This window comes from Schistocerca gregaria, chromosome 2 (genome assembly GCF_023897955.1).
Source record: "Schistocerca gregaria isolate iqSchGreg1 chromosome 2, iqSchGreg1.2, whole genome shotgun sequence".
Lineage (NCBI taxonomy): Eukaryota > Metazoa > Arthropoda > Insecta > Orthoptera > Acrididae > Schistocerca > Schistocerca gregaria.
In genome coordinates, this window is record NC_064921.1 from 784238072 (window position 1) to 784261275 (window position 23204).

The following is a 23204-nucleotide window of genomic DNA, read 5'->3' on the forward strand; positions in this document are numbered from 1 at the left end:
TCTCATTTGTTGTAAGTACTCGACTTCTGGGTTTAAATTCATAGTTACTGTTACTCTAAAAATTTCTCATTTAATAAAATTATGTTTTTAGACTTCTATGTCATTTTTTGGTTTGTTTCATATCCTATGCAAGTAAGATTTTTAAGATTCCAAATTTCAAGTTAAGGGAAACTTGATACAAAAGAAAAACTTTTGAGACACACATCAAGCACATAAAGGTCAGAATAATCTTGGCTTTATTTCCATTAAATATGCTGTCCAAATAAATTTATTAATTACATTTGAATTACATATGTAATAAATAATTTTGGGTAGTTATTTTCATTCGGTTTGTGTCTCACATTCTGAATCCTGCAGCTGTGTACAGGTTATGAATGGAGGTATATCACATTTGCATTTGACACAAGGACTGCTGCCTGTTCGAAGCTCATCACCGATGTTCAGTCTGTGATCTCCAAAAGTGCATTGTTCACCTGAAACATTTTTAATGTAGTGACATAAACACAAAGGTACATAAAAATATGAGGAGAACTTAATTAAGCTGGTGTAAAAGAAGTGTATTGAATTGGTTACTAAGTAATCATTTGTGCAACATATGAATAAGGAAAAAACTAAAGTTTGATTCTAGTACCACTACAATGGCAACAGAAATAAATATTTTGTGGCTGCATCACAAGCTACTGTGAAATCTTTATAGTATTACTTTAATCGTTTTTCATGGGTTCTATGGACAGGTTTCTGGGATGTGAGGCCTTTATTTTATTTAAGTGCATCTTAATATTGCCATAGTGTTATCAGTTATTTAATGAATCATTCCATCTAGGTTTATTAAGGTTTTCTATTCAACTATATTATTTCACATTACATGTCTCAGCTGTTACCAGGTTTGGGCTTATATGTATATACACACATAGTTTGTAAACTGCTGTGAAGTACATGGCACTGGGTCCTTTCCAATGCACACTCTATTAGAGTTTCTTCCTGCTCGATTTCTGTGTGCAGTGGAGGAAGAATGAGTGTATAAATTCCTTTGTGCGTTTTGTAATCATAATCGTATCTTTGCATCCATGTGGGGCTGTAGTGTATCGCTAGATTTCTGTCTTAATACTTGCTCTTGAAACCTGAAATTAGGGATGGTTGCCATCTTTCTTCAAGCTTCTGTCGGGTTCAGGATTTTAGCGTCTCAGCGACAATAGCCACGAATTATACAAACATGTGACTATTTATACAGGCCTCCTTTTACACATTAAATATTTCCTGTTATACCATTTTGGTATGAGCCCCACACACATGAACAAAGAAAAGATCTGGATAGCATTGTAAATGTAGGCGCTATACTCTGTGTGCTTAATTGGAATAAACTTGTTTATTTCATTATTTTCAGATGGAGATGCCCTATGGCTCTCAGATATTTCAAAAATGACATGATTACTGCCTTGAGTTAATGTTAAAATTTTTATTTAAACTATCAGTTTTTGCTTGACTGACCATCATCAGGTTCGTGTATACCAAACTAGCAAAGTACCTGATTGTTTGCTTGTGTAGACTCTATTGTCTGCACAGAGTCTTTTAGTTTTTTCTTCAACCGAATTTTTATGTCATTCACAAAAGCTATTCACACTAATTAGGACCATAGAAGCACAGTCTTTCCTGACTGTACTTCTTACCAAAAGTGATACTGATAGCCAGAGTCAGTGGACTTGGTTAATCATGCCTTTTCAGTTGTTGTGGCGATGTTAACTTAGAAACTTTCATACCCTAAGACATATCTCTTTTGAAGTCAAATACCAGTTTTCATAAATTTAGCTTCTGATATGTTTTTATGTAACGACATATGTTTTAACAATTTTCATTCCTAGTTTCATGCAGTTATCTGTTGAATTCCCAAAAGAATATTGAAACATGTACTTTTTATTTATAACCAAGAAATCAAATACCAATTTTTTAAATATTTCCAGTGATTTCAAAATGCTTCATAATGAAGTATTTTTTCCTTGAAGTTACAAAAAACACTTATAATGTATTTTTTATTTTTAACTGAGAAGTTAAATACCAGTTTTCATAGATGCAGCTTTAGAATTCCTTAAGTAGTTATTTAATAACGATTTATTTTAAAAAACTTTTACTCCGTATTTCACCCCCAGAGGAGTTAAATTCCCAAAATTGCTGAAAGACATATTTCTTTATTTCTCACTGAGAAACCAAATATGAGTTTTCGTAGTTCAAGCTTGAAAACTGCCTTAATAGCAACGTATCTTCAAAACACCTTTCACCCCTATTTTACCCTTAGAAAATGAATTTAGAAAAAGCCTTTTTTCAATGATGCCTACAGTATAAGATCAAACCATTCTCAAAATTCCAAGTTTCTAAGGTTAACATTTTGGGATGGGCGATGATGAGTCAGTCAGTTAGGACATTTCGTGTTAATACACATAGAGATTGAAATAATACTTAAGTTACTGTCTGTTAAATGATGTAAATGTTAATGGCAATATACACTTAATAAAATGTCACATTCTCACTTAAAATCATTTACAGCACCATATTAGGCTAATCTAAAATCATTGACACCAGATAACAAAACCATTAATTTGTCAATGAAAATAAAAGATGAGATACACAGTGATGTGGACCATTATGAATAAACCTTATTGTAAAAATACAAATACTTTGCATTTGTACACAGGTACCTTTTGTCACATCATAATATAAATTAAATCATCAACATATAAACTGTGCTGAACACTACATTCTTTCATGTTACACATTTATATGTTGAAGATGTAATCTATATTACAATGTGACAAAAGATAAGTCTTTATAAATGGTAAGCATTTATGTTTTTAAGATATAGTTTGTCCATAATAGGTTGTTAGTTGTATGTTAACAGTGAGAAACAGCAAGCTGTATGGATAGGTTTAATGGAGAAGAGTTGGTCGATATAGACCTCATGTCCAGGTTCACTGAATGCAGTGGAAGAGCAGCTGAAAGACGGGGTGATAAAAATGAACGACTTTCGTCTGAGGGTTGCTTCAATACCCTGTGTGTTGAGTCTTACATTTTAGTGGCTGCATATTAAAGATTTTTTTCACTATCAGGAAGGTATTTTTCACAGAAATAAAGATAACGAGGCAAACAAACTGAACAAGTCATAATTACACTATTACCTATAATGAGGCGCAGTAGACCAGTGGTCACTTACACCATAATACTCTGGAAACATCTCTGAATAACATCCGAAAGTTCGTGTTCATTTTGTGTAGGTATCAACATAAATTTTTTTATCAAATGTCAGAAAAAGAAGGCAAAATGGTAAGTCTTCAACCTAGCACAAGTATGGCGTTGTTATAAATTAAATTTTGTTTTTTGTCTGTTGGCACATTTTGAGCAATTGTTTAGTTACATGTCAGCCTGATGTATGAAATAGCTTTATCTCTGTGGTTTTTATAAAGTACGCATTTTGTGTCTGTGTCCTTCAACTGTAAAATAGGGAATACTGTAGAATTATAATATTCTTTGTTAAGTGGTATAATTTGTAATGGATATTCATCTAAAGATGTTTAAAGAATCTTCCACATTTTCCAGTGTTTGCTAATGGGATTCCAATGTGACCATATTCATAACTGAAGTCGTTCCTATATCTGAATCCCGAGTGAAAATACTGAGGAAGTGCAGAGTATGATATCAGATGCTCATAAATTAAAGATACATTAAATCACTGCCATTGTAATTGTATCACAAGGCAGGGCATGATACATTCAATAAAAAATGCTTATTTATGAGGAATGTGTTGAAGGTGCCATATCTGCTCAATGCAGAATAAGAACAAGTGCAAAAATGAATCCATCAGCAATGTTATGATCGCTTACAAAAACCCAACTGATTTTGTGGAAGGTTTGTTACTATTGATAAGGCAGGGGTCCACCACAGCAAATATATGAGAAACAGCAATCAGTTGATTCATGTGTTCCAAAAAGTCGAGGTCTGTTGCTGGATATGTTAGAATCAATTTTTTGTGGGAGGTAAAAGATATTCTTAAAGGAAAAATGGTAAATTCTGCAGAAATATTGTCTGCCAACTGGTAGAAGAAATACTTGAGAATTGCCCTTCATCTTTCATTGGCATAATAATAGCTGCTTTGGTACTGAGATGGGTGAGGAATCTGAAGTATGAATTGCGAGATAAAATGAAAAAAAATGGAACATTTACGCTGTTCACCAGAATGGGAACCCTTTAATTTCTACCTTTCCCACCATTCAGGGATATATACTATGGAAAATATTTTGAGTCTAGTGACATATTTAAGAACGTGTTGCAAACCTTGTAGAATGATATTACACGATTTACTGATGTCAAGTGCATTGACCTAAACAGAGATTATGTCAAATGTAGAAAACAGTATTTCAGTGTAATCTGAAAAAATAAGTTAAACACTATTATAAAACTACTGGGAAGTAATATGAATTATGTACAAAGCTTCATCAACATACTCTTTAGACTGAAGACCACAACAATGATATGATTAGATTAAAAAATATCTGTGGGGATGCACTTCAGTAGAGTAGAAAGAAGTGCTCATCACAGAATTCTATAACTGATTTCTTGTCTCCATCTGTCATTATTAAAAGGCTGGTCAAGGCAGGACTGTTAGCATATAAAATCTGTAAGAGATATGTTAATAGTCATACTTTGTCTAATCTTTTAATATTGACAAGTTATGCTTGGTAACAATGTTGTTGTAGTTAAAAATTGCTTCAGTACCCTTTATAGCGTGGAGGATAGTTGAACTATATAGGATATTACGTAGTTGTAATTACATCACATTGCGATCAAGACTACTAAAATTTGTAATATATACCCTGAAGAGAACAAACACAGATGTGTACTCAAATATATGATTCTGTCAATATTAGGATCAAGCCATTGGAGGCTTTGAGAGATTGTCTTCAGTCACAATGTTTTAACAGTGCTCATAACAACAAAGGGTATGAATGTATGTGTTATGAAACAGTTGTCAAACTAATGTTCGTGAATTGTCCCTGCAGAGTTTTCAAGGGTTAGCAGTGATGTAACTCACATTTAGTACTGTACTTCTGTATTCTGGTAAATGTTATCCCTATAAATTAGGCTACCTCAGGCAACGAATCTGCAACTCATTGAAAGAAAATCTATGGTAAAAACTGATTTCATCATTTTTACATCACCTATGGTATTCTTAGCGAATACAGTCTCCTCAAGTTTCCTTTTCTCAGAACTCGCTTAATCAGAAAACATATATTTTGTACACCTCGAATTCTTTTTATATCTGCTACTATTACTGTTGTTCTTATTGTCATTATTATTATTATTATTATTATTATTATTATTATTATTATTATTATTATTATTATTATAATATTTCTAGTACTATTAGTGGTAGCAGCTACAGTAGTACAAGAACTTCCAGTATTAACTTTATTAATTCATAGTAGGTATTATTTACTCACAATGCCACTTCAGACATTTAGAAGCATTTTAATATTATTTGTCATATTAAAAATATTATTTCTTAGGCAACTATTTTATAAAAATTGGTACTATATGTGTGCAACTCAGGTCTGATGTAAGAGAGGGCCGGATTACTCTGACCAGATCTGGTTAAATAACTAAAAAAATAAAACAAAAAGTAAATATGAAAATCCCATTCCGTAAGTCACGTTTGCAAAATACTGACACAATTTATCTACGAAAAATAGAAAGAGTGCTGGAAAACGACGCTGGAAGAATTACGAAGATGTTAAGGCTCTCGTGGCCACTTCTTGACAAAGGGACTCACTTGCATTGTCGCACCATGGACGTGAGGAAAAGTTTATATTAGAATGACTAGACGATCAATCAACACCAGGATCACAGAATATAAGCAACTTTGCAAGCTGGGGCAGGTAGAGAAATCGGTCACAGCAGAGAAAGCACTATGTGAGGCCGATCACATAGTGAAATTCGCCGACACGGTAGTTCTGGTCTTGGAGAAGAGCTATCACACCCACTTGTTCAGAGAAACAAACATTAGAAAAGTTTCAACAAGAAAGAAGGAAACCTCTTGGTAAACGGATCCTGCATTCCCGTGCTGCAGTAAACGACCACTACAGGTAGCAAGAGTAAAACTGCACCGGAAATGACATGGAAAATTCCCTTGGACGTCGGCGGGCCAGGTACATATAATCTGCGGCCACGAGCTCGATTCCAATCTATCACCAGCAACAGAGGCTGAAGCTTTCGCAATACCAGCCACTCGTGATGGCGGAACGCCAGAAAAATCATCAAACGAACGTCAGGAGAAGAACCCGAGACAGAATCCTTGGAGAATTGTTTGAGTTCGGAAGAAGTGTAGAGACATCTAAAACAATAATGACGCTCCATTTATCTTAGAAGACTAACTGAAAAAGGCAAACCTGCATTTATAGAATTTGTAGATTTAGAAAAAACTTTCGACAATGTTGACTATAACACACTTTGAAATTCTTAAATTATGAGAGATACAGTACAAGGATCGAAGGTATCTCTCCAACTTGTGCAGAGACCGAGACGCAGTTGTAGGAGTAGAAGGACATGAAAGATAGGCAGTTGTTGAGCAGGCAGGGGGTTGTAGTATATCACTTCGTTTTATACAGTTTGTGCATTAAGCAAGTATTAAAGGAAACTTCGAAATAGAATTATAAGTTCAGAGGAACGAAATAAAAATTTGAAAGTTTTCTATGACATGGAAATTATGTGACAAATGGCAGCGGATGAAGAAGACCAGATTAACAGAATGGATAGTCCTTGAAAAGACGTTGTAAGATTAACATTAACAAAGTAAAATAAGGATTCCGAAAGATTTTGTTGTTGTTTTTGGTGCTGCTGCTGCTGTCGTCTTCCGTCAAAAGACTGGTTTGATGCAAATACATAAACTCATCTACTACTTTTAATGTCTCATTTCCTCAGCAGTGACTGAATAAATTCCACTACCCACATTTTACTTTTGGTGATGTTCACCTTATAATCTCTGTTTAAGATACTACCCATTCTGTCCAACTGCTTTTCTAAATCCTTTGCTGCCTCTTACAGAATTACAGTTTCATTGGCAGACTAAATGGTTGTTACTACTCCTCCCCGAACTTTCATTCCGTTACAAATTTTCTCCTTGTTCTCATTTACTGCTTGCTTAATTTTGTGGGTTGAATCACATGGGAAATAAAGTTGCAGAGCTTTTATCAAAACAAGATGCCGCCAAAGTAATGTGAGACTTAGTACAGTAAATAACTTGCAATTGCAGGAATACTGTCAGTATTATTGAGCGATCAGATAACGAAATTCCGAAGTGACATCCTAAAGAGAGTTTTTCATTTACTGAAGACTGATAAGATTGAATCTTGTGTTTGCCATAACCTAACTAACACAGCACTCGAAAGACCTCATCAAATGTTAGCAGAATATCTATATCATTATGTGGGAATCAAGCAGAAAAACTGGAATGAATGGTTGCATTTTGCCACTTTTGTATATAACATTATACCACATTCATAGACTGGTTTCACCCAATTCGAACTATTTTTCTGGAGAGTGTGCGATATTCCTGGGATACTACAATGGGATCCGGCCAAAGTACAATACAACTATGATCGTTACATAACGTAACTACAGGACAGGATGTGAGAAATGTTGCAAATGCCAAGGAGTTTTAATAATGAATGTAAGGAAAAAATAAGGGATCTTATTCTAGCATGAATATCTCCAAAGAATTTAAGACAGGATACAAAGTATTATTACATAACGAAAGTATGAGAGTAGAACGTCGGAGAAGTTAACAAGCCCACGGAGACGGCCTTTCCGTGTTGTGAGGACTCGAGGACCTAATGTAGTGCCCAAGTTAACTAAAAAGAAGTTCATATCAGTGCATGCAAATGGATTGCTAACATCATGCCTTTCAACAGCTGCGGTTGCCTGGAATATTAAATAGTTTGGGATTAAAGGATATCTTTCGGCTGTGATAAAATCAGGTTGAAAAGTTCCGAAAAATATGGTGAAAGAGCAAACTAAATACTATCTTATAAACGATTAAAGCCGATTTGACATATTAGAATACTAAGGGTATAGGGGAGGAGACATTGTGATCGGTCCTCAGAGACAGGTCATTAGCCTCTATTAGCCTAACATTGCCAGCAGCAGCAAACATTAGTAGTAGAGATATAGATCCAGTTACTGAACACGCATTCCCATCTATGTGTTAGTAACCACCACCTCCCTTGCAACCAGATAAATTATTGTTCAAGTGTTCAAATATGTGTGAAATCTAATGGGACTTAACTGCTAAGGTCATCAGTCTCTAAGCTTATACACTACTTAACCTAAATTACCCTAAGGACAAACACACACACCCATGCCCGAGGGAGGACTCGAACCTCCGCCGGGACCAGCCGCACAGTCCATGACTGCAGCGCCTAGACCACATGGCTAATCCCGCGCGGCCGTAAATTATTCTTACATAGATCAAATGCAGCATCCAGTGTACTAAGTTGAAAGAAGAGAAATGTTCTGGCCTTTTGCGTATCAGCTGTAATGCGGCACATGGCAAGAACTCAGAAGCAATGCGACCTCCCCCCCCCCTCCCCCAAGTTAAATTCACACTAACCCCAGCGATTCATCACTGTATGCACATGACTGCAGATGAAGGGTGGAAGGGATGTGATTACATATTGTACATATTTGTGCTTTAGGGATTTATTATTATACTAACGAAGAATCTGGTATGTATATTTATACTGGAAAACCTATGTATTTATGTATGTATAGGTACATATTGATGTAACATGCAAGGGAAGGAGTTATAAAATTAGTTCCTAAGATCTGAGGACAAATCTTCTCTCAGAGTGGGTGATGTAATGACCAGGGTTGCCAGAAAAACAAGAGCAAAAACCAAAAAATCATCTAAGAAAAACCTGGTATATAAAATGGAGAAACACAGTGCCAGTCGCATTTGCTGGCTCAATATGGGGTAAGACACATTAAGAAACCACTGATTCCACACTCTCTGATTGCGAATCAGGCTCAAAAGGAGATGCAGTCATGCTCTATCTGTAAGCAAACATGCGAAATGCAGTACATAGAAGCCACCAAACATCAAACAGGACAGAATTGCTGCTAACAGTAAATTTCGACCTCTTCAGCACCTTGGAAGACCAATAGCTGATAGCAGAAAGTATGTGACTGAGAATTATACACAATTCCTCTTGTACACAAAATAAGACTTGTGAAAAGATGCCTTTATGTACCTCCAAACTGTGGTTATTGGCGTCCTTTGTACATTTGCCTGCATTTTCCCTTATATGATTGTCACATCTACTGTGGTGTGCATTTGTACCTAGTGGTTTGATTAGAGCTGTAGAAACTGGCTCTTATTAATGATTCACTTTGTGGAGTATTATTGTTAGACTTTAATGTGTGTGCCTTATTCCTAATATAGTGTTCGGCCAGTGTGGCCGTTTGTTCTGGTGATCGATTGAATAATTTAATAATGTATTTTTCACATTGTTTAAGTAGGTCTTAGGAATCAAGTGATAAGCCAGTGTCTCTGCTCTTCAGAATGTTCGTGTAAACACTTGAAGATGAATTAAAAGCATAACATAAACTAACCCAGTCTCTTATTCCCTTACTAACGCTATGGCTGCCTCCTTTGCCTGACGTCCGAGTCATTTTCTACTGTCTCCAAGTACAGGTGTCATCTCACCCCTTGCATGTAGCTGCTCACGTGCTTCAGATGGATGACCCTAAATTACAAGCATCTCCAATCCGAATGAGGTTTAAACTAAATATGTTGTACTCATTGTTAACAATGTTTGAAGAAACAAAAATTGGTGACGATCTTGCAGATGCACTAAATCTATGAAATTTTGTTTGCAATTGCAGAATGTTTCTGACATTAGCTACGTTAGGTATGAAGATATTGTCTAATGGTGAAACAAGAAAGTTTGTGCCATACTGGAACTCGAACCTGGATTTCCCACTTGTCACGAATGGTCGCCTTAACAAATTTAGCTATCTGAGCACACTTCGAAGAGCAACCCAGACTTCCATGTGTCACACTGTTTATAATCCTATCGCTCCCAACTTTATGTGCATTCGCACCGTAGGATTTCAGGGACACAAACGTATTCAATGTTAGTATTAAGATCGTCATTTTGCTCGTCGAGGCTTGTGATACTTATTTTGAAAGCTGCCTGAGGAAACAGACATGTGTCAACAACAGGTAACATCTTCATACTCAACGCAAAGATTCCGCGATTGTCAATAAATTTCATAAATTTCGTTCAGCTGAACGATCGTCACCAATGTCTGATTCTACAGACATTGTTAAAAATATGTAACTAACGTTGAATACGTTTGTTTGCTTCAAATGGCTGCGACCGACGTGATCGTAGACAGTACGACATATGGACGTTTAGGTCAGTCCTGGAAGCATGCTCAGATAGCTGAAGTGGATAAGGTGACCACTCACTGGTAAGCAGAAAATCTGGAGTCTTATCATGGTACTCTCTTTCAAATCCTGAAGGTGGCAGGGGAAAAATACAGGGAGCCAAAGGCTATTTACAATTTCTACAGAAACCAGATGGCAGTTATAAGAGTCAAGGGTTATGAAAGGGAAAGAGTGGTTGGGAAGGGAGTGAGACAGGGTTTTAGCCTTTCCCCGATGTTGTTCAATCTGTATATTGAGCAAGCAGTAAAGGAAACAAAAGAAAAATTCGGAGTAGGTGTTGAAATCTATGGAGAAGAAATAAAAATTTTAAGGTTCGCCGATGACATTGTAATACTGTCAGAGACAACAGAGGACTTGGAAGAGCAGTTGAACGGGATGGACAGTGACTTGAAAGGAGGATATAAGATGAACATCAACAAAAGCAAAACGAGGAAAATGGAATGTAGTCGAATTAAGTTGGGCGATGCTGAGGGAATTAGATTAGGAAATGAGACACTTAAGGTAGTAAAGGAGTTTTGCTATTTGGGGAGCAAAATAACTGATGATGGTCGAAGTAGAGAGGATATAAAATGTAGACTGGCAATGGAAAGGAAAGCGTTTCTGAAGAAGAGAAATTTGTTAATATCGAGTATAGATTTAAGTGTCAGGAAGTCATTTCTGAAAGTATTTGTATGGAGTGTAGCCATGCATGGAAGTGAAACATGGACGATAAATAGTTTGGACGAGAAGAGAATAGAAGCTTTTGAAATGTGGTGCTACAGAAGAATGTTGAACATTAGATGAGTAGATCACATAACTAATGAGGAGGTATTGAATAGGATTGGGGAGAAGAGAAGTTTGTGGCACAACTTGACCAGAAGAAGGGATCGGTTGGTAGGACATGTTCTGAGGCATCAAGGGATCACCAATTTAGTATTGGAGGGCAGTGTGGAGGGTAAAAATCGTAGAGGGAGACCAAGAGATGAATACACTGAGCAGATTCAGAAGGATGTAGGCTGCAGTACGTACTGGGAGATGAAGAAGCTTGCACAGCATAGAGTAGCATGAAGAGCTGCATCAAACCAGTCTCAGGATTGAAGACCACAACAACAACACCATGGTACATCACAAACTGTCAAGTCCCACCAATAGCTAATGTCTTCATACCTAATGCACCTAAAGTCAGAAAGATTTCACAGTTGTGAATAGATTTCGTAAGTATGTTGTGGACCAAGTTGTGTTACAAGACATTTGTATTCCCTTTGACATTCAGTATTTTTATAGTTTCTCCTTTAGTCCAATAACTTCAATATTTCTTGTGTCTTTCAGGAATTTCTAATAGTCCTTGTTGTTTTATCTAAGTGGTGTTCTGCTGCCTTCACTTTTTCATCTGTCAAAACTACCAATTCACTACTATGGTATTCATTAGTTAATGCTCCCTCTGCTACTCTCAACAGGTTCTGTTTTTTTTTTTTTTTTTTGAATTTATTCATGTTCCGTGTTCCTAATTTCCAATATTTCTGAAATTTATTTAGTTTTAATCTGCAATTCATAAGCAATAAATCTGGGTCAGAAGCCACATCTGTCTTTCGTAATACTCCACGGCTGTGAATCTAGTTTCGCCACAGGGACGATACTAAGATGTGTACGGGTGCTTAGTCAGCAAGGTATCAGAGAAGATGAGACATGTTGATGTGTTTAGACTCGCACATGTCTTATTTCTGCTATTTCAGAGATGGGGATGCACCAGTGTCAAGTTGCTGCCAGACAGGAGCGGTTGTGTGCTACTGGACTGTCAGGAGCAGTCTGTAATGCCGAGGAAGGAAATGTGTTGGATATTTAACCGTTATCTCTGTGATTATTTCTCCAAGTTCATTTGTGTGAGGCATGGTGTCGAGGTGGAACTATAATTAATCTTACACGGGAATGTCAATGAAACAGAAACAGGAATACTGAAACCATTTACAAAACATAAAAATCCTGTGGCTGTAACATGTTGTTGTTGTTGTGGTCTTCAGTCCTGAGACTGGTTTGATGCAGATCTCCATGCTACTCTATCCTGAACAAGCTTCTTCATCTCCCAGTACCTACTGCAACCTACATCCTTCTGAATCTGCTTAGTGTACTCATCTCTCGGTCTCCCTCTACGATTTTTACCCTCCACACTGCCCTCCAATGCTAAACTTGTGATCCCTTGATGCCTCAAAACATGTCCTACCAACCGATCCCTTCTTCTAGTCAAGTTGTGCCACAAACTTCTCTTCTCCCCAATCCTATTCAATACCTCCTCATTAGTTACGTGATCTATCCACCTTATCTTCAGTATTCTTCTGTAGCACCACATTTCGAAAGCTTCTATTCTCTTCTTGTCCAAACTAGTTATCGTCCATGTTTCACTTCCATACATGGCTACACTCCAAACAAATATTTTCAGAAACGACTTCCTGATAGATAAATCTATATTCGATGTTAAGAAATTTCTCTTCTTCAGAAACGCTTTCCTTGCCATTGCCAGTCTACATTTTATATCCTCTCTACTTCGACCATCATCAGTTATTTTGCTCCCCAAATAGCAAAACTCCTTTACTACTTTAAGTGTCTCATTTCCTAATCTAATTCCCTCAGCATCACCCGATTTAATTGGACTACAATCCATTATCCTCGTTTTGCTTTTGTTAATGTTCATCTTATATCCTCCTTTCAAGACACTGTCCATTCCGTTCAACTGCTCTTCCAAGTCCTTTGCCGTCTGTGACAGAATTACAATGTCATCGGCGAACCTCAAAGTTTTTACTTCGTCTCCATGAATTTTAATACCTACTCCAAATTTTTCTTTTGTTTCCTTTACTGCTTGCTCAATATACAGATTGAATAACATCGGGGAGAGGCTACAACCCTGTCTCACTCCTTTCCCAACCACTGCTTCCCTTTCATGCCCCTCGACTCTTATGACTGCCATCTGGTTTCTGTACAAATTGTAAATAGCCTTTCGCTCCCTGTATTTTACCCCTGCCACCTTTAGAATTTGAAAAAGAGTATTCCAGTCAACATTGTCAAAAGCTTTCTCTAAGTCTACAAATGCTAGAAACGTAGGTTTGCCTTTTCTTAATCTTTCTTCTAAGATAAGTCGTAAGGTCAGTATTGCCTCACGTGTTCCAACATTTCGACGGAATCCAAACTGATCCTCCCCGAGGTCGGCATCTATCAGTTTTTCCATTCGTCTGTAAAGAATTCGCGTTAGTATTTTGCAGCTGTGACTTATTAAACTGATAGTTCGGTAATTTTCACATCTGTCAGCACCTGCTTTCTTTGGGATTGGAATTATTATATTCTTCTTGAAGTCTGAGGGTACTTGGCCTGTCTCATACATCTTGCTCACCAGCTGGTAGAGTTTTGTCATGACTGGCTCTCCCAAGGCCGTCAGTAGTTCTAATGGAATGTTGTCTACTCCGGGGGCCTTGTTCCGACTCAGGTCTTTCAGTGCTCTGTCAAACTCTTCACGCAATATCGTATCACCCATTTCGTCTTCATCTACATCCTCTTCCATTTCCATAATATTGTCCTCAAGTACATCACCCTTGTATAAACCTTCTATATACTCCTTCCACCTTTCTGCCTTCCCTTCTTTGCTTAGAACTGGGTTGCCATCTGAGCTCTTGATATTCATACACGTGGTTCTCTTCTCTCCAAAGGTCTCTTTAATTTTCCTGTAGGCAGTATCTATCTTACCCCTAGTGAGATAAGCCTCTACATCCTTACATTTATCCTCTAGCCATCCCTGTTTAGCCATTTTGCACTTCCTGTCGATCTCATTTTTGAGACGTTTGTATTCCTTTTTGCCTGCTTCATTTACTGCATTTTTATATTTTCTCCTTTCATCAATTAAATTCAATATTTCTTCTGTTACCCAAGGATTTCTAGCAGCCCTCGTCTTTGTACCTACTTTATCCTCTGCTGCCTTCACTACTTCATCCCACAGAGCTACCCATTCTTCTTCTACTGTATTTATTTCCCCCATTCCTAACAATTGTTCCCTTAAGCTCTCCCTGAAACTCTGTACAACCTCTGGTTCTTTCAGTTTATCCAGGTCCCATCTCCTTAAATTCCCACCTTTTTGCAGTTTCTTCAGTTTTAATCTACAGGTCATAACCAATAGATTGTGGTCAGAGTTCACATCTGCCCCTGGAAATGTCTTACAACTTAAAATCTGGTTCCTAAATCTCTGTCTTACCATTATATAATCTATCTGATACCTTCTAGTATCTCCAGGGTTCTTCCACGTATACAACCTTCTTTCATGATTCTTAAACCAAGTGTTAGCTACGATTAAGTTGTGCTCTGTGCAAAATTCTACTAGGCGGCTTCCTCTTTCATTTCTTAGCCCCAATCCATATTCACCTACTATGTTTCCTTCTCACTCTTTTCCTACACTCGAATTCCAGTCACCCATTACTATTAAATTTTCGTCTCCCTTCACTATCTGAATAATTTCTTTTATTTCATCGTACATTTCTTCAATTTCTTCGTCATCTGCAGAGCTAGTTGGCATATAAACTTGTACTACTGTAGTAGGTGTGGGCTTCATATCTATCTTGGCCACAATAATGCGTTCACTATGCTGTTTGTAGTAGCTTACCCGCATTCCTATTTTCCTATTCATTATTAAACCTACTCCTGCACTACCCCTATTTGATTTTGTGTTTATAAACCTGTAGTCACCTGACCAGAAGTCTTGTTCCTCCTGCCACCGAACTTCACTAATTCCCACTATATCTAACTTTAACCTATCCATTTCCCTTTTTAAATTTTCTAACCTACCTGCCCGATTAAGGGATCTGACATTCCACGCTCCGATCCGTAGAACGCCAGTTTTCTTTCTGCTGATAACGACATCCTCCTGAGTAGTCCCCGCCCGGAGATCCGAATGGGGGACTATTTTACCTCCGGAATATTTTACCCAAGAGGATGGCATCATCATTTAATCATACAGTAAAGCTGCATGTCCTCGGGAAAAATTACGGCTGTAGTTTCCCCTTGCTTTCAGCCGTTCGCAGTACCAGCACAGCAAGGCCGTTTTGGTTAATGTTGCAAGGCCAGATCAGTCAATCATCCAGACTGTTGCCCCTGCAACTACTGAAAAGGCTGCTGCCCCTTTTCAGGAACCACACGTTTGTCTGGCCTCTCAACAGATACCCCTCCGTTGTGGTTGCACCTACGGTACGGCCATCTGTATCGCTGAGGCACGCCAGCCTCCCCACCAACGGCAAGGTCCATGGTTCATGGGGGTGGGCTGTAACATATGAAGTGGAATTGGTTGACCTTAAAATGGCTCTACTCTTAGATGAGCTGTCTCTGATAATGCAATAGCTTAGTGTAGACAACTGTTGCCTTTTTGACCCGGATATAACGCAAGATTTTGCTGAGATGTTTAACGAAGTGGAGATGTGTGGTTACCTAATATCAAACCATGGCTTCTGCGTGCGAGAAGACTATCAGGAAACAGCAGTGTGATTCTGAACAAGGGTGAGACAGTTAGAATATACAGTCTAACATGGATTAGTTCCAGTTGTAGAACAAAGATAGAAAATAACTTTATATATCAAATCAGAAGCACAAGAGACAAAAAAGATATCAGTAACCAACGTATTGACTTCATTGTTGTTGTTGTTGTCTTCAGTCCTGAGACTGGTTTGATGCAGCTCTCCATGCTACTCTATCCTGAGCAAGCTGCTTCATCTCCCAGTACCTACTGCAACCTACATCCTTCTGAATCTGCTTAGTGTACTCATCTCTCGGTCTCCCTCTACGATTTTTACCCTCCACACTGCCCTCCAATGCTAAATTTGTGATCCCTTGATGCCTCAAAACATGTCCTACCAACCGATCCCTTCTTCTAGTCAAGTTGTGCCACAAACTTCTCTTCTCCCCAATCCTATTCAATACCTCCTCATTAGTTACGTGATCTATCCACCTTATCTTCAGTATTCTTCTGTAGCACCACATTTCGAAAGCTTCTATTCTCTTCCTGTCCAGACTAGTTATCGTCCATGTTTCACTTCCATACATGGCTACACTCCAAACAAATATTTTCAGAAACGACTTCCTGATACATAAATCTATATTCGATGTTAACAAATTTCTCTTCTTCAGAAACGCTTTCCTTGCCATTGCCAGTCTACATTTTATATCCTCTCTACTTCGACCATCATCAGTTATTTTACTTTCTAAATAGCAAAACTCCTTTACTACTTTAAGTGTCTCATTTCCTAATCTAATTCCCTCAGCATCACCCGAGTTAATTTGACTGCATTCCATTATCCTCGTTTTGCTTTTGTTAATGTTCATCTTATATCCTCCTTTCAAGACACTGTCCATTCCGTTCAACTGCTCTTCCAAGTCCTTTGCCGTCTCTGACAGAATTACAATGTCATCGGCGAACCTCAAAGTTTTTACTTCGTCTCCATGAATTTTAATACCTACTCCAAATTTTTCTTTTGTTTCCTTTACTGTTTGCTCAATATACAGATTGAATAACATCGGGGAGAGGCTACAACCCTGTCTCACTCCTTTCCCAACCACTGCTTCCCTTTCATGCCCCTCGACTCTTATGACTGCCATCTGGTTTCTGTACAAATTGTAAATAGCCTTTCGCTCCCTGTATTTTACCCCTGCCACCTTTAGAATTTGAAAAAAGGTATTCCAGTCGACATTGTCAAAAGCTTTCTCTAAGTCTACAAATGCTAGAAACGTAGGTTTGCCTTTTCTTAATCTTCCTTCTAAGATAAGTCGTAAGGTCAGTATTGCCTCACGTGTTCCAACATTTCTACGGAATCCAAACTGATCCTCCCCGACGTCCGCATCTACCAGTTTTTCATTCGTCTGTAAAGAATTCGCGTTAGTATTTTGCAGCTGTGACTTATTAAACTGATAGTTCGGTAATTTTCACATCTGTCAGCACCTGCTTTCTTTGGGATTGGAATTATTATATTCTTCTTGAAGTCTGAGGGTATTTCGCCTGTCTCATACATCTTGCTCACCAGATGGTAGAGTTTTGTCAGGGCTGGCTCTCCCAAGGCCGTCAGTAGTTCTAATGGAATGTTGTCTACTCCGGGAGCCTTGATCCGACTCAGGTCTTTCAGTGCTCTGTCAAACTCTTCACGCAGTATCGTATCTCCCATTTCGTCTTCATCTACATCCTCTTCCATTTCCATAATATTGTCCTCAAGTACATCGCCCTTGTATAAACCTTCTATATACTCCTTCCACCTTTCTGCCTTCCCTTCTTTGCTTAGAACTGGGTTGCCATCTGAGCTCTTGATATTCATACACGTGGTTCTCTTCTCTCCAAAGGTCTCTTTAATTTTCCTGTAGGCAGTATCTATCTTACCCCTACTGAGATAAGCTTCTACATCCTTACATTTGTCCTCTAGCCATGCCTGCTTAGCCATTTTGCACTTCCTGTCGATCTCATTTTTGAGACGTTTGTATTCCTTTTTGCCTGCTTCATTTACTGCATTTTTATATTTTCTCCTTTCATCAATTAAATTCAATATTTCTTCTGTTACCCAAGGATTTCTAGCAGCCCTCGTCTTTGTACCTACTTTATCCTCTGCTGCCTTCACTACTTCATCCCACAGAGCTACCCATTCTTCTTCTACTGTATTTATTTCCCCCATTCCTAACAATTGTTCCCTTAAGCTCTCCCTGAAACTCTGTACAACCTCTGGTTCTTTCAGTTTATCCAGGTCCCATCTCCTTAAATTCCCACCTTTCTGCAGTTTCTTCAGTTTTAATCTACAGGTCATAACCAATAGATTGTGGTCAGAGTTCACATCTGCCCCTGGAAATATCTTACAACTTAAAACCTGGTTCCTAAATCTCTGTCTTACCATTATATAATCTATCTGATACCTTTTAGTATCTCCAGGGTTCTTCCACGTATACAACCTTCTTTCATGATTCTTAAACCAAGTGTTAGCTACGATTAAGTTGTGCTCTGTGCAAAATTCTACTAGGCGGCTTCCTCTTTCATTTCTTAGCCCCAATCCATATTCACCTACTATGTTTCCTTCTCTCTCTTTTCCTACACTCGAATTCCAGTCACCCATTACTATTAAATTTTCGTCTCCCTTCACTATCTGAATAATTTCTTTTATTTCATCGTACATTTCTTCAATTTCTTCGTCATCTGCAGAGCTAGTTGGCATATAAACTTGTACTACTGTAGTAGGTGTGGGCTTCATATCTATCTTGGCCACAATAATGCGTTCACTATGCTGTTTGTAGTAGCTTACCCGCATTCCTATTTTCCTATTCATTATTAAACCTACTCCTGCACTACCCCTATTTGATTTTGTGTTTATAAACCTGTAGTCACCTGACCAGAAGTCTTGTTCCTCCTGCCACCGAACTTCACTAATTCCCACTATATCTAACTTTAACCTATCCATTTCCCTTTTTAAATTTTCTAACCTACCTGCCCGATTAAGGGATCTGACATTCCACGCTCCGATCCGTAGAACGCCAGTTTTCTTTCTGCTGATAACGACATCCTCCTGAGTAGTCCCCGCCCGGAGATCCGAATGGGGGACTATTTTACCTCCGGAATATTTTACCCAAGAGGATGGCATCATCATTTAATCATACAGTAAAGCTGCATGTCCTCGGGAAAAATTACGGCTGTAGTTTCCCCTTGCTTTCAGCCGTTCGCAGTACCAGCACAGCAAGGCCGTTTTGGTTAATGTTGCAAGGCCAGATCAGTCAATCATCCAGACTGTTGCCCCTGCAACTACTGAAAAGGCTGCTGCCCCTCATCAGGAACCACACGTTTGTCTGGCCTCTCAACAGATACCCCTCCGTTGTGGTTGCACCTACGGTACGGCCATCTGTATCGCTGAGGCACGCCAGCCTCCCCACCAACGGCAAGGTCCATGGTTCATGGGGGGGGGGGGGGGGATTGACTTCATAAAGTGCCATAATGTGTGCGTGTACAAGACGTTTTACTTATTCCTTGGAAAGTACAATTTTAAGCCACGGAGTGGAAGATGCCTTTAATCCTGTGTAAGTCTAAATGTATTAAACACCAACAAATAGTATGTCATCATGCTCCTCCGTACTTTGCGCCATTCATTTGCGTGTGGTGTAACCTAGCGAACAACTTACAAAACAGTTGTTGTGTTGCGTTTAATAGAGTTTTACCTTTTTTTCTGCTGGGGCAATAAGAGTACACAGAAGCTGACTGGTGTTCAAGCAAACGTTGCAGACAATCAAGACTAAGAAAAGATTATAAACAATGTTATGTCTGCCACAAGTTTTATTTATTTACCTGTAAACTAAGTGGACATTTTTAACACAGACTACATCTGAGACAACAACAGTATTATACATACGTTTTATGTAAAATCTGAAACAACATTTTTCTCAGTCCAGAACACTGTTCTCCACAACACTGTCAGATGTAGAGAGTGCTGAATTTAGACTGTTTACACGAATAATGTTATTCTGCAGGTCTTAATAAAGGGAAGCAGTGTATCGAACAGACTTAAGCAATTCCCTTTAAAGGATATTACTCCTTTAAGTGCAGTTAACATGTTATGCACACACAAAAGAAACATGCAAATGGAAGAGGTCAAAGTAAAATAACGCGAACTGGAGCATTGTGCAAACACAGGTGCCATGAAGGAAGATATAAACTCCAATTGGAAAAAGAACAAGCTATTGCAGATGCGCAAGCAAGGCTCATACATTTCTTTCTACACAATATATAGAAAAATGTGGAGAATACATCAGTATTTACTGTAAATGCCAATGGGAAATCGCCACATGGTGTTGTACTCGCAGATAACGATGGATGCTAGGATGTTTACTACATTAGAATATATACGAAAAAATCTGTTTATAAACGCCCGTTCCCATTTGGATCTACTAGAAACAGTGGTTATATAGCATTTAAAAGCAGATGATTTTAACATTATGCATCTAGAGACAGCAGAACCACTGGAAGAGTTTAAAGCTGATTGAATAACTACATTTGACGACCATTCGTTTGGTAAAGTGGGGAATTTACAGTTCTTTACGCAAATTCCGCTAGTGTATGGGAAAGAGTCCGTGTCGCTTATGAGTTCGTGTGACAAAACAGTGACGTATTCGTGTCGTCACAGATCCTATTATATGATTGGTTGACAGAAGTGAAACGAGCAGCCGCTATGTTGATCAAAGTGTTTACGAAGACAACATGTTTTGTTTGGTGCTTTTCGTAGTTATACTTGCGTGTTACAAAAATATGCAATTCAAGTGATACATCGCATTAAAGAACTCCCCAAAAAGTGCCACTTTTTGTATGATTTGTTGTGCTTAAGTTTCAGGAAAGGTGACATTGGCTGCCAGACATTCCATATGTCTAATCTTAATGTTATCTTTTAGTATTATTCAATAACTGATTACGAAAATTAAAGGAAATACACTATGTAAACTTCTTACACAGCCCTGGTACCATAGTTCAGATCGGTATATGTTGCAAACTTCCCCAGTATGTCAATCACGATCCGCGCCTATTCAGACATAAAACAACGTCGGAACATTTGTAAAGTACAGCAAGCAGGATGCACTATCTTCTTGCCCCCTAAAATGGTGCTTGGTGAGGTGAGCCAGAATTGAAAATTTCAAAACATTGAGTAATGATAGTTCTTTTATTGTACTACCAGTGGAACGTAACGTTAAGTATGCCTATAATCGAAAATTATAAAAAGCTATATTAGCCAGTCAATAATGACAACTATATATTTCTAGAGTAGAACACGATGCACTATCATCTTCCTTCTTAACATGGTACTTGATGAGGTGAAGCATTACCGAAAAGCTTCTAAACACGTCAGGGGGCGAAACTTCTCTTACTGTAGCCTCCTTCCATTGAACGTAATTTGCAATAACTGTCCTACTGTGTTACACAGTACGAGGTATGTATGGTGTGCTGGAGCGAAATGCGGTTGGCATCCCTACACACGCCTCTGTTTAATGTGTAACTGCCGGAAGTTTTATTGTTGTATGTCTGTTAGTTACTGTTCAGTGCTGTATTGAGTAAAACGCTGTGTCGCGCAGATCGCGAATTTAGAGATGGCAGAGTAAGAGGAACATTGATTCTGCATTAAATTTTACGTGAAACTCAAGGAAACCTTTACAGAGACACATAAAATGATGTAGGAAGCCTACGGTGAGGAGTGGTTAAGCCGATTCGGTGTTCCGAATCGTTCACACGGTTCAAAAATGGACGGACTGAAGTTAAAAACGACCCCCTTCAGGACTCCCTTCGTCTACCGACTACGCTCATGTCAGGAACGTTAACGAAATTGTGCGTGCCAATCGAAGACTAATTATCCAAAAGGTTGCAGAAGAAGTAAAATTTCAGTTGGATTATGTCACGAAATCCTGACACAGTATCTTGGAATGCATCGCGTTGCGGCCAAGTTCTTCCCATGGCTCATGAGTGAAAACAAGACAGTCCTTCGCTGCGGAATCTGCGAAGGGCTATTGGGTCGTGCAAATGAGGCCGAGATGTTGCTTAAGAGAATCATAACTGGTGATGAGACGTGGGTTTACGGTTATAGTGTTGAGACCAAGATTCAGTCTTCATACCGGGTCGGGAAAGGTTCTCCAAGGCCATAAAAAGCTCGTCGGGTCAAGACCAATTAAGCCATGTCGATAGTTTTCTTTGACTTTGAGGGATTAATTCATCATGAATTCGTGCTGCAGGGACAAAATGTTAATCGATGGCACTATTGGGACGTTTTATGAAGCCAGCGAGAAAATTTGAGAAGGAAACAGCCTGACAATTCGTGGCTTTTCATCGCTATAACACACCAGCACATTCATCCCTGTTGGTGGGTCACTATTGCACATAAAATGAAATAACTGTGGTGCCTCATCCTCCGTACTCTCCAGATCTGGCCCCGGCGGATTTTTTTTATTTCCAAAGTTGAAAGCCTTGTAGAAAAGACAAAGGTTTGCAACAGACGAGATAAAAGAAACTTCGCTGACGGCGCTTCGCGCGATCCGCTAAGAGGCGTGCCAAGACTGCTTCCGGAAGTGGAAAGAGAGCGGTGTATCAATTGTGGAGAAGAGTATTTCGAAGGAGACCGTGCACAAAAAGTGAAAGGTAAGCGTAGAAAAATTTTGTGGAGAAAGTTCCAGAATTTTTAGAGGAGACCTCCTAAGTAAAGAAAACGCGCTAGTAAATACTTCCACATGTAGCAAAACAAAATACACTGTTCTGAAAAACTTAAGGACGAGCTAAATAAAATAACATATTAGCTGCATGGTGGGAATGAATGGAAGTGCGGGAGCATGTTATCAGAGATCTGCCAGTCGTGCACAGAAATAATGTGAAGTCAGCGTGACAGTAGCTCCAAATGGGTCTGGCCCCGTAACATGAATCAGTTTAACATACGTGTAAGGAAAGCATGCTCAGTCAGCGAGCATTTGCGGGGCACAGTGATGGTGTTCTGCATTATAACAAGGGCCAGCAACAACTTTTGGATGATGTCATAATGCGAAGACACAAAAGGAAATTGGAAGAATAACGAATGGTGACGAGTGGAGCCCAGGAGTTTGATATTGCTCACAGCATTGTTTCACGTGCATGAGAAGCGTCCCAAACCACAGCCTGAGCCACTCAAGGAAGAGGCAGTCTACCACAATCTACTGTAGCAGCAAATGTTTGGTACATTGCGCAACAAGC

At 38.7% G+C, this 23204-nt stretch overlaps 1 protein-coding gene across 1 annotated transcript in view; it reads right to left on the bottom strand.

Moving 5' to 3' along the window:
• Positions 1-213: 213 nt before the first annotated feature.
• The window catches only part of LOC126335043 (kielin/chordin-like protein), a 148969-nt gene continuing 125978 nt past the window's right edge, over positions 214-23204 (bottom strand). The window contains exon 8 of the mRNA XM_049997913.1: positions 214-473. Coding sequence (XP_049853870.1) covers positions 322-473 — 152 coding nt within the window. The 3' untranslated portion in view covers positions 214-321. The remainder of the gene's footprint in view (positions 474-23204) is intronic.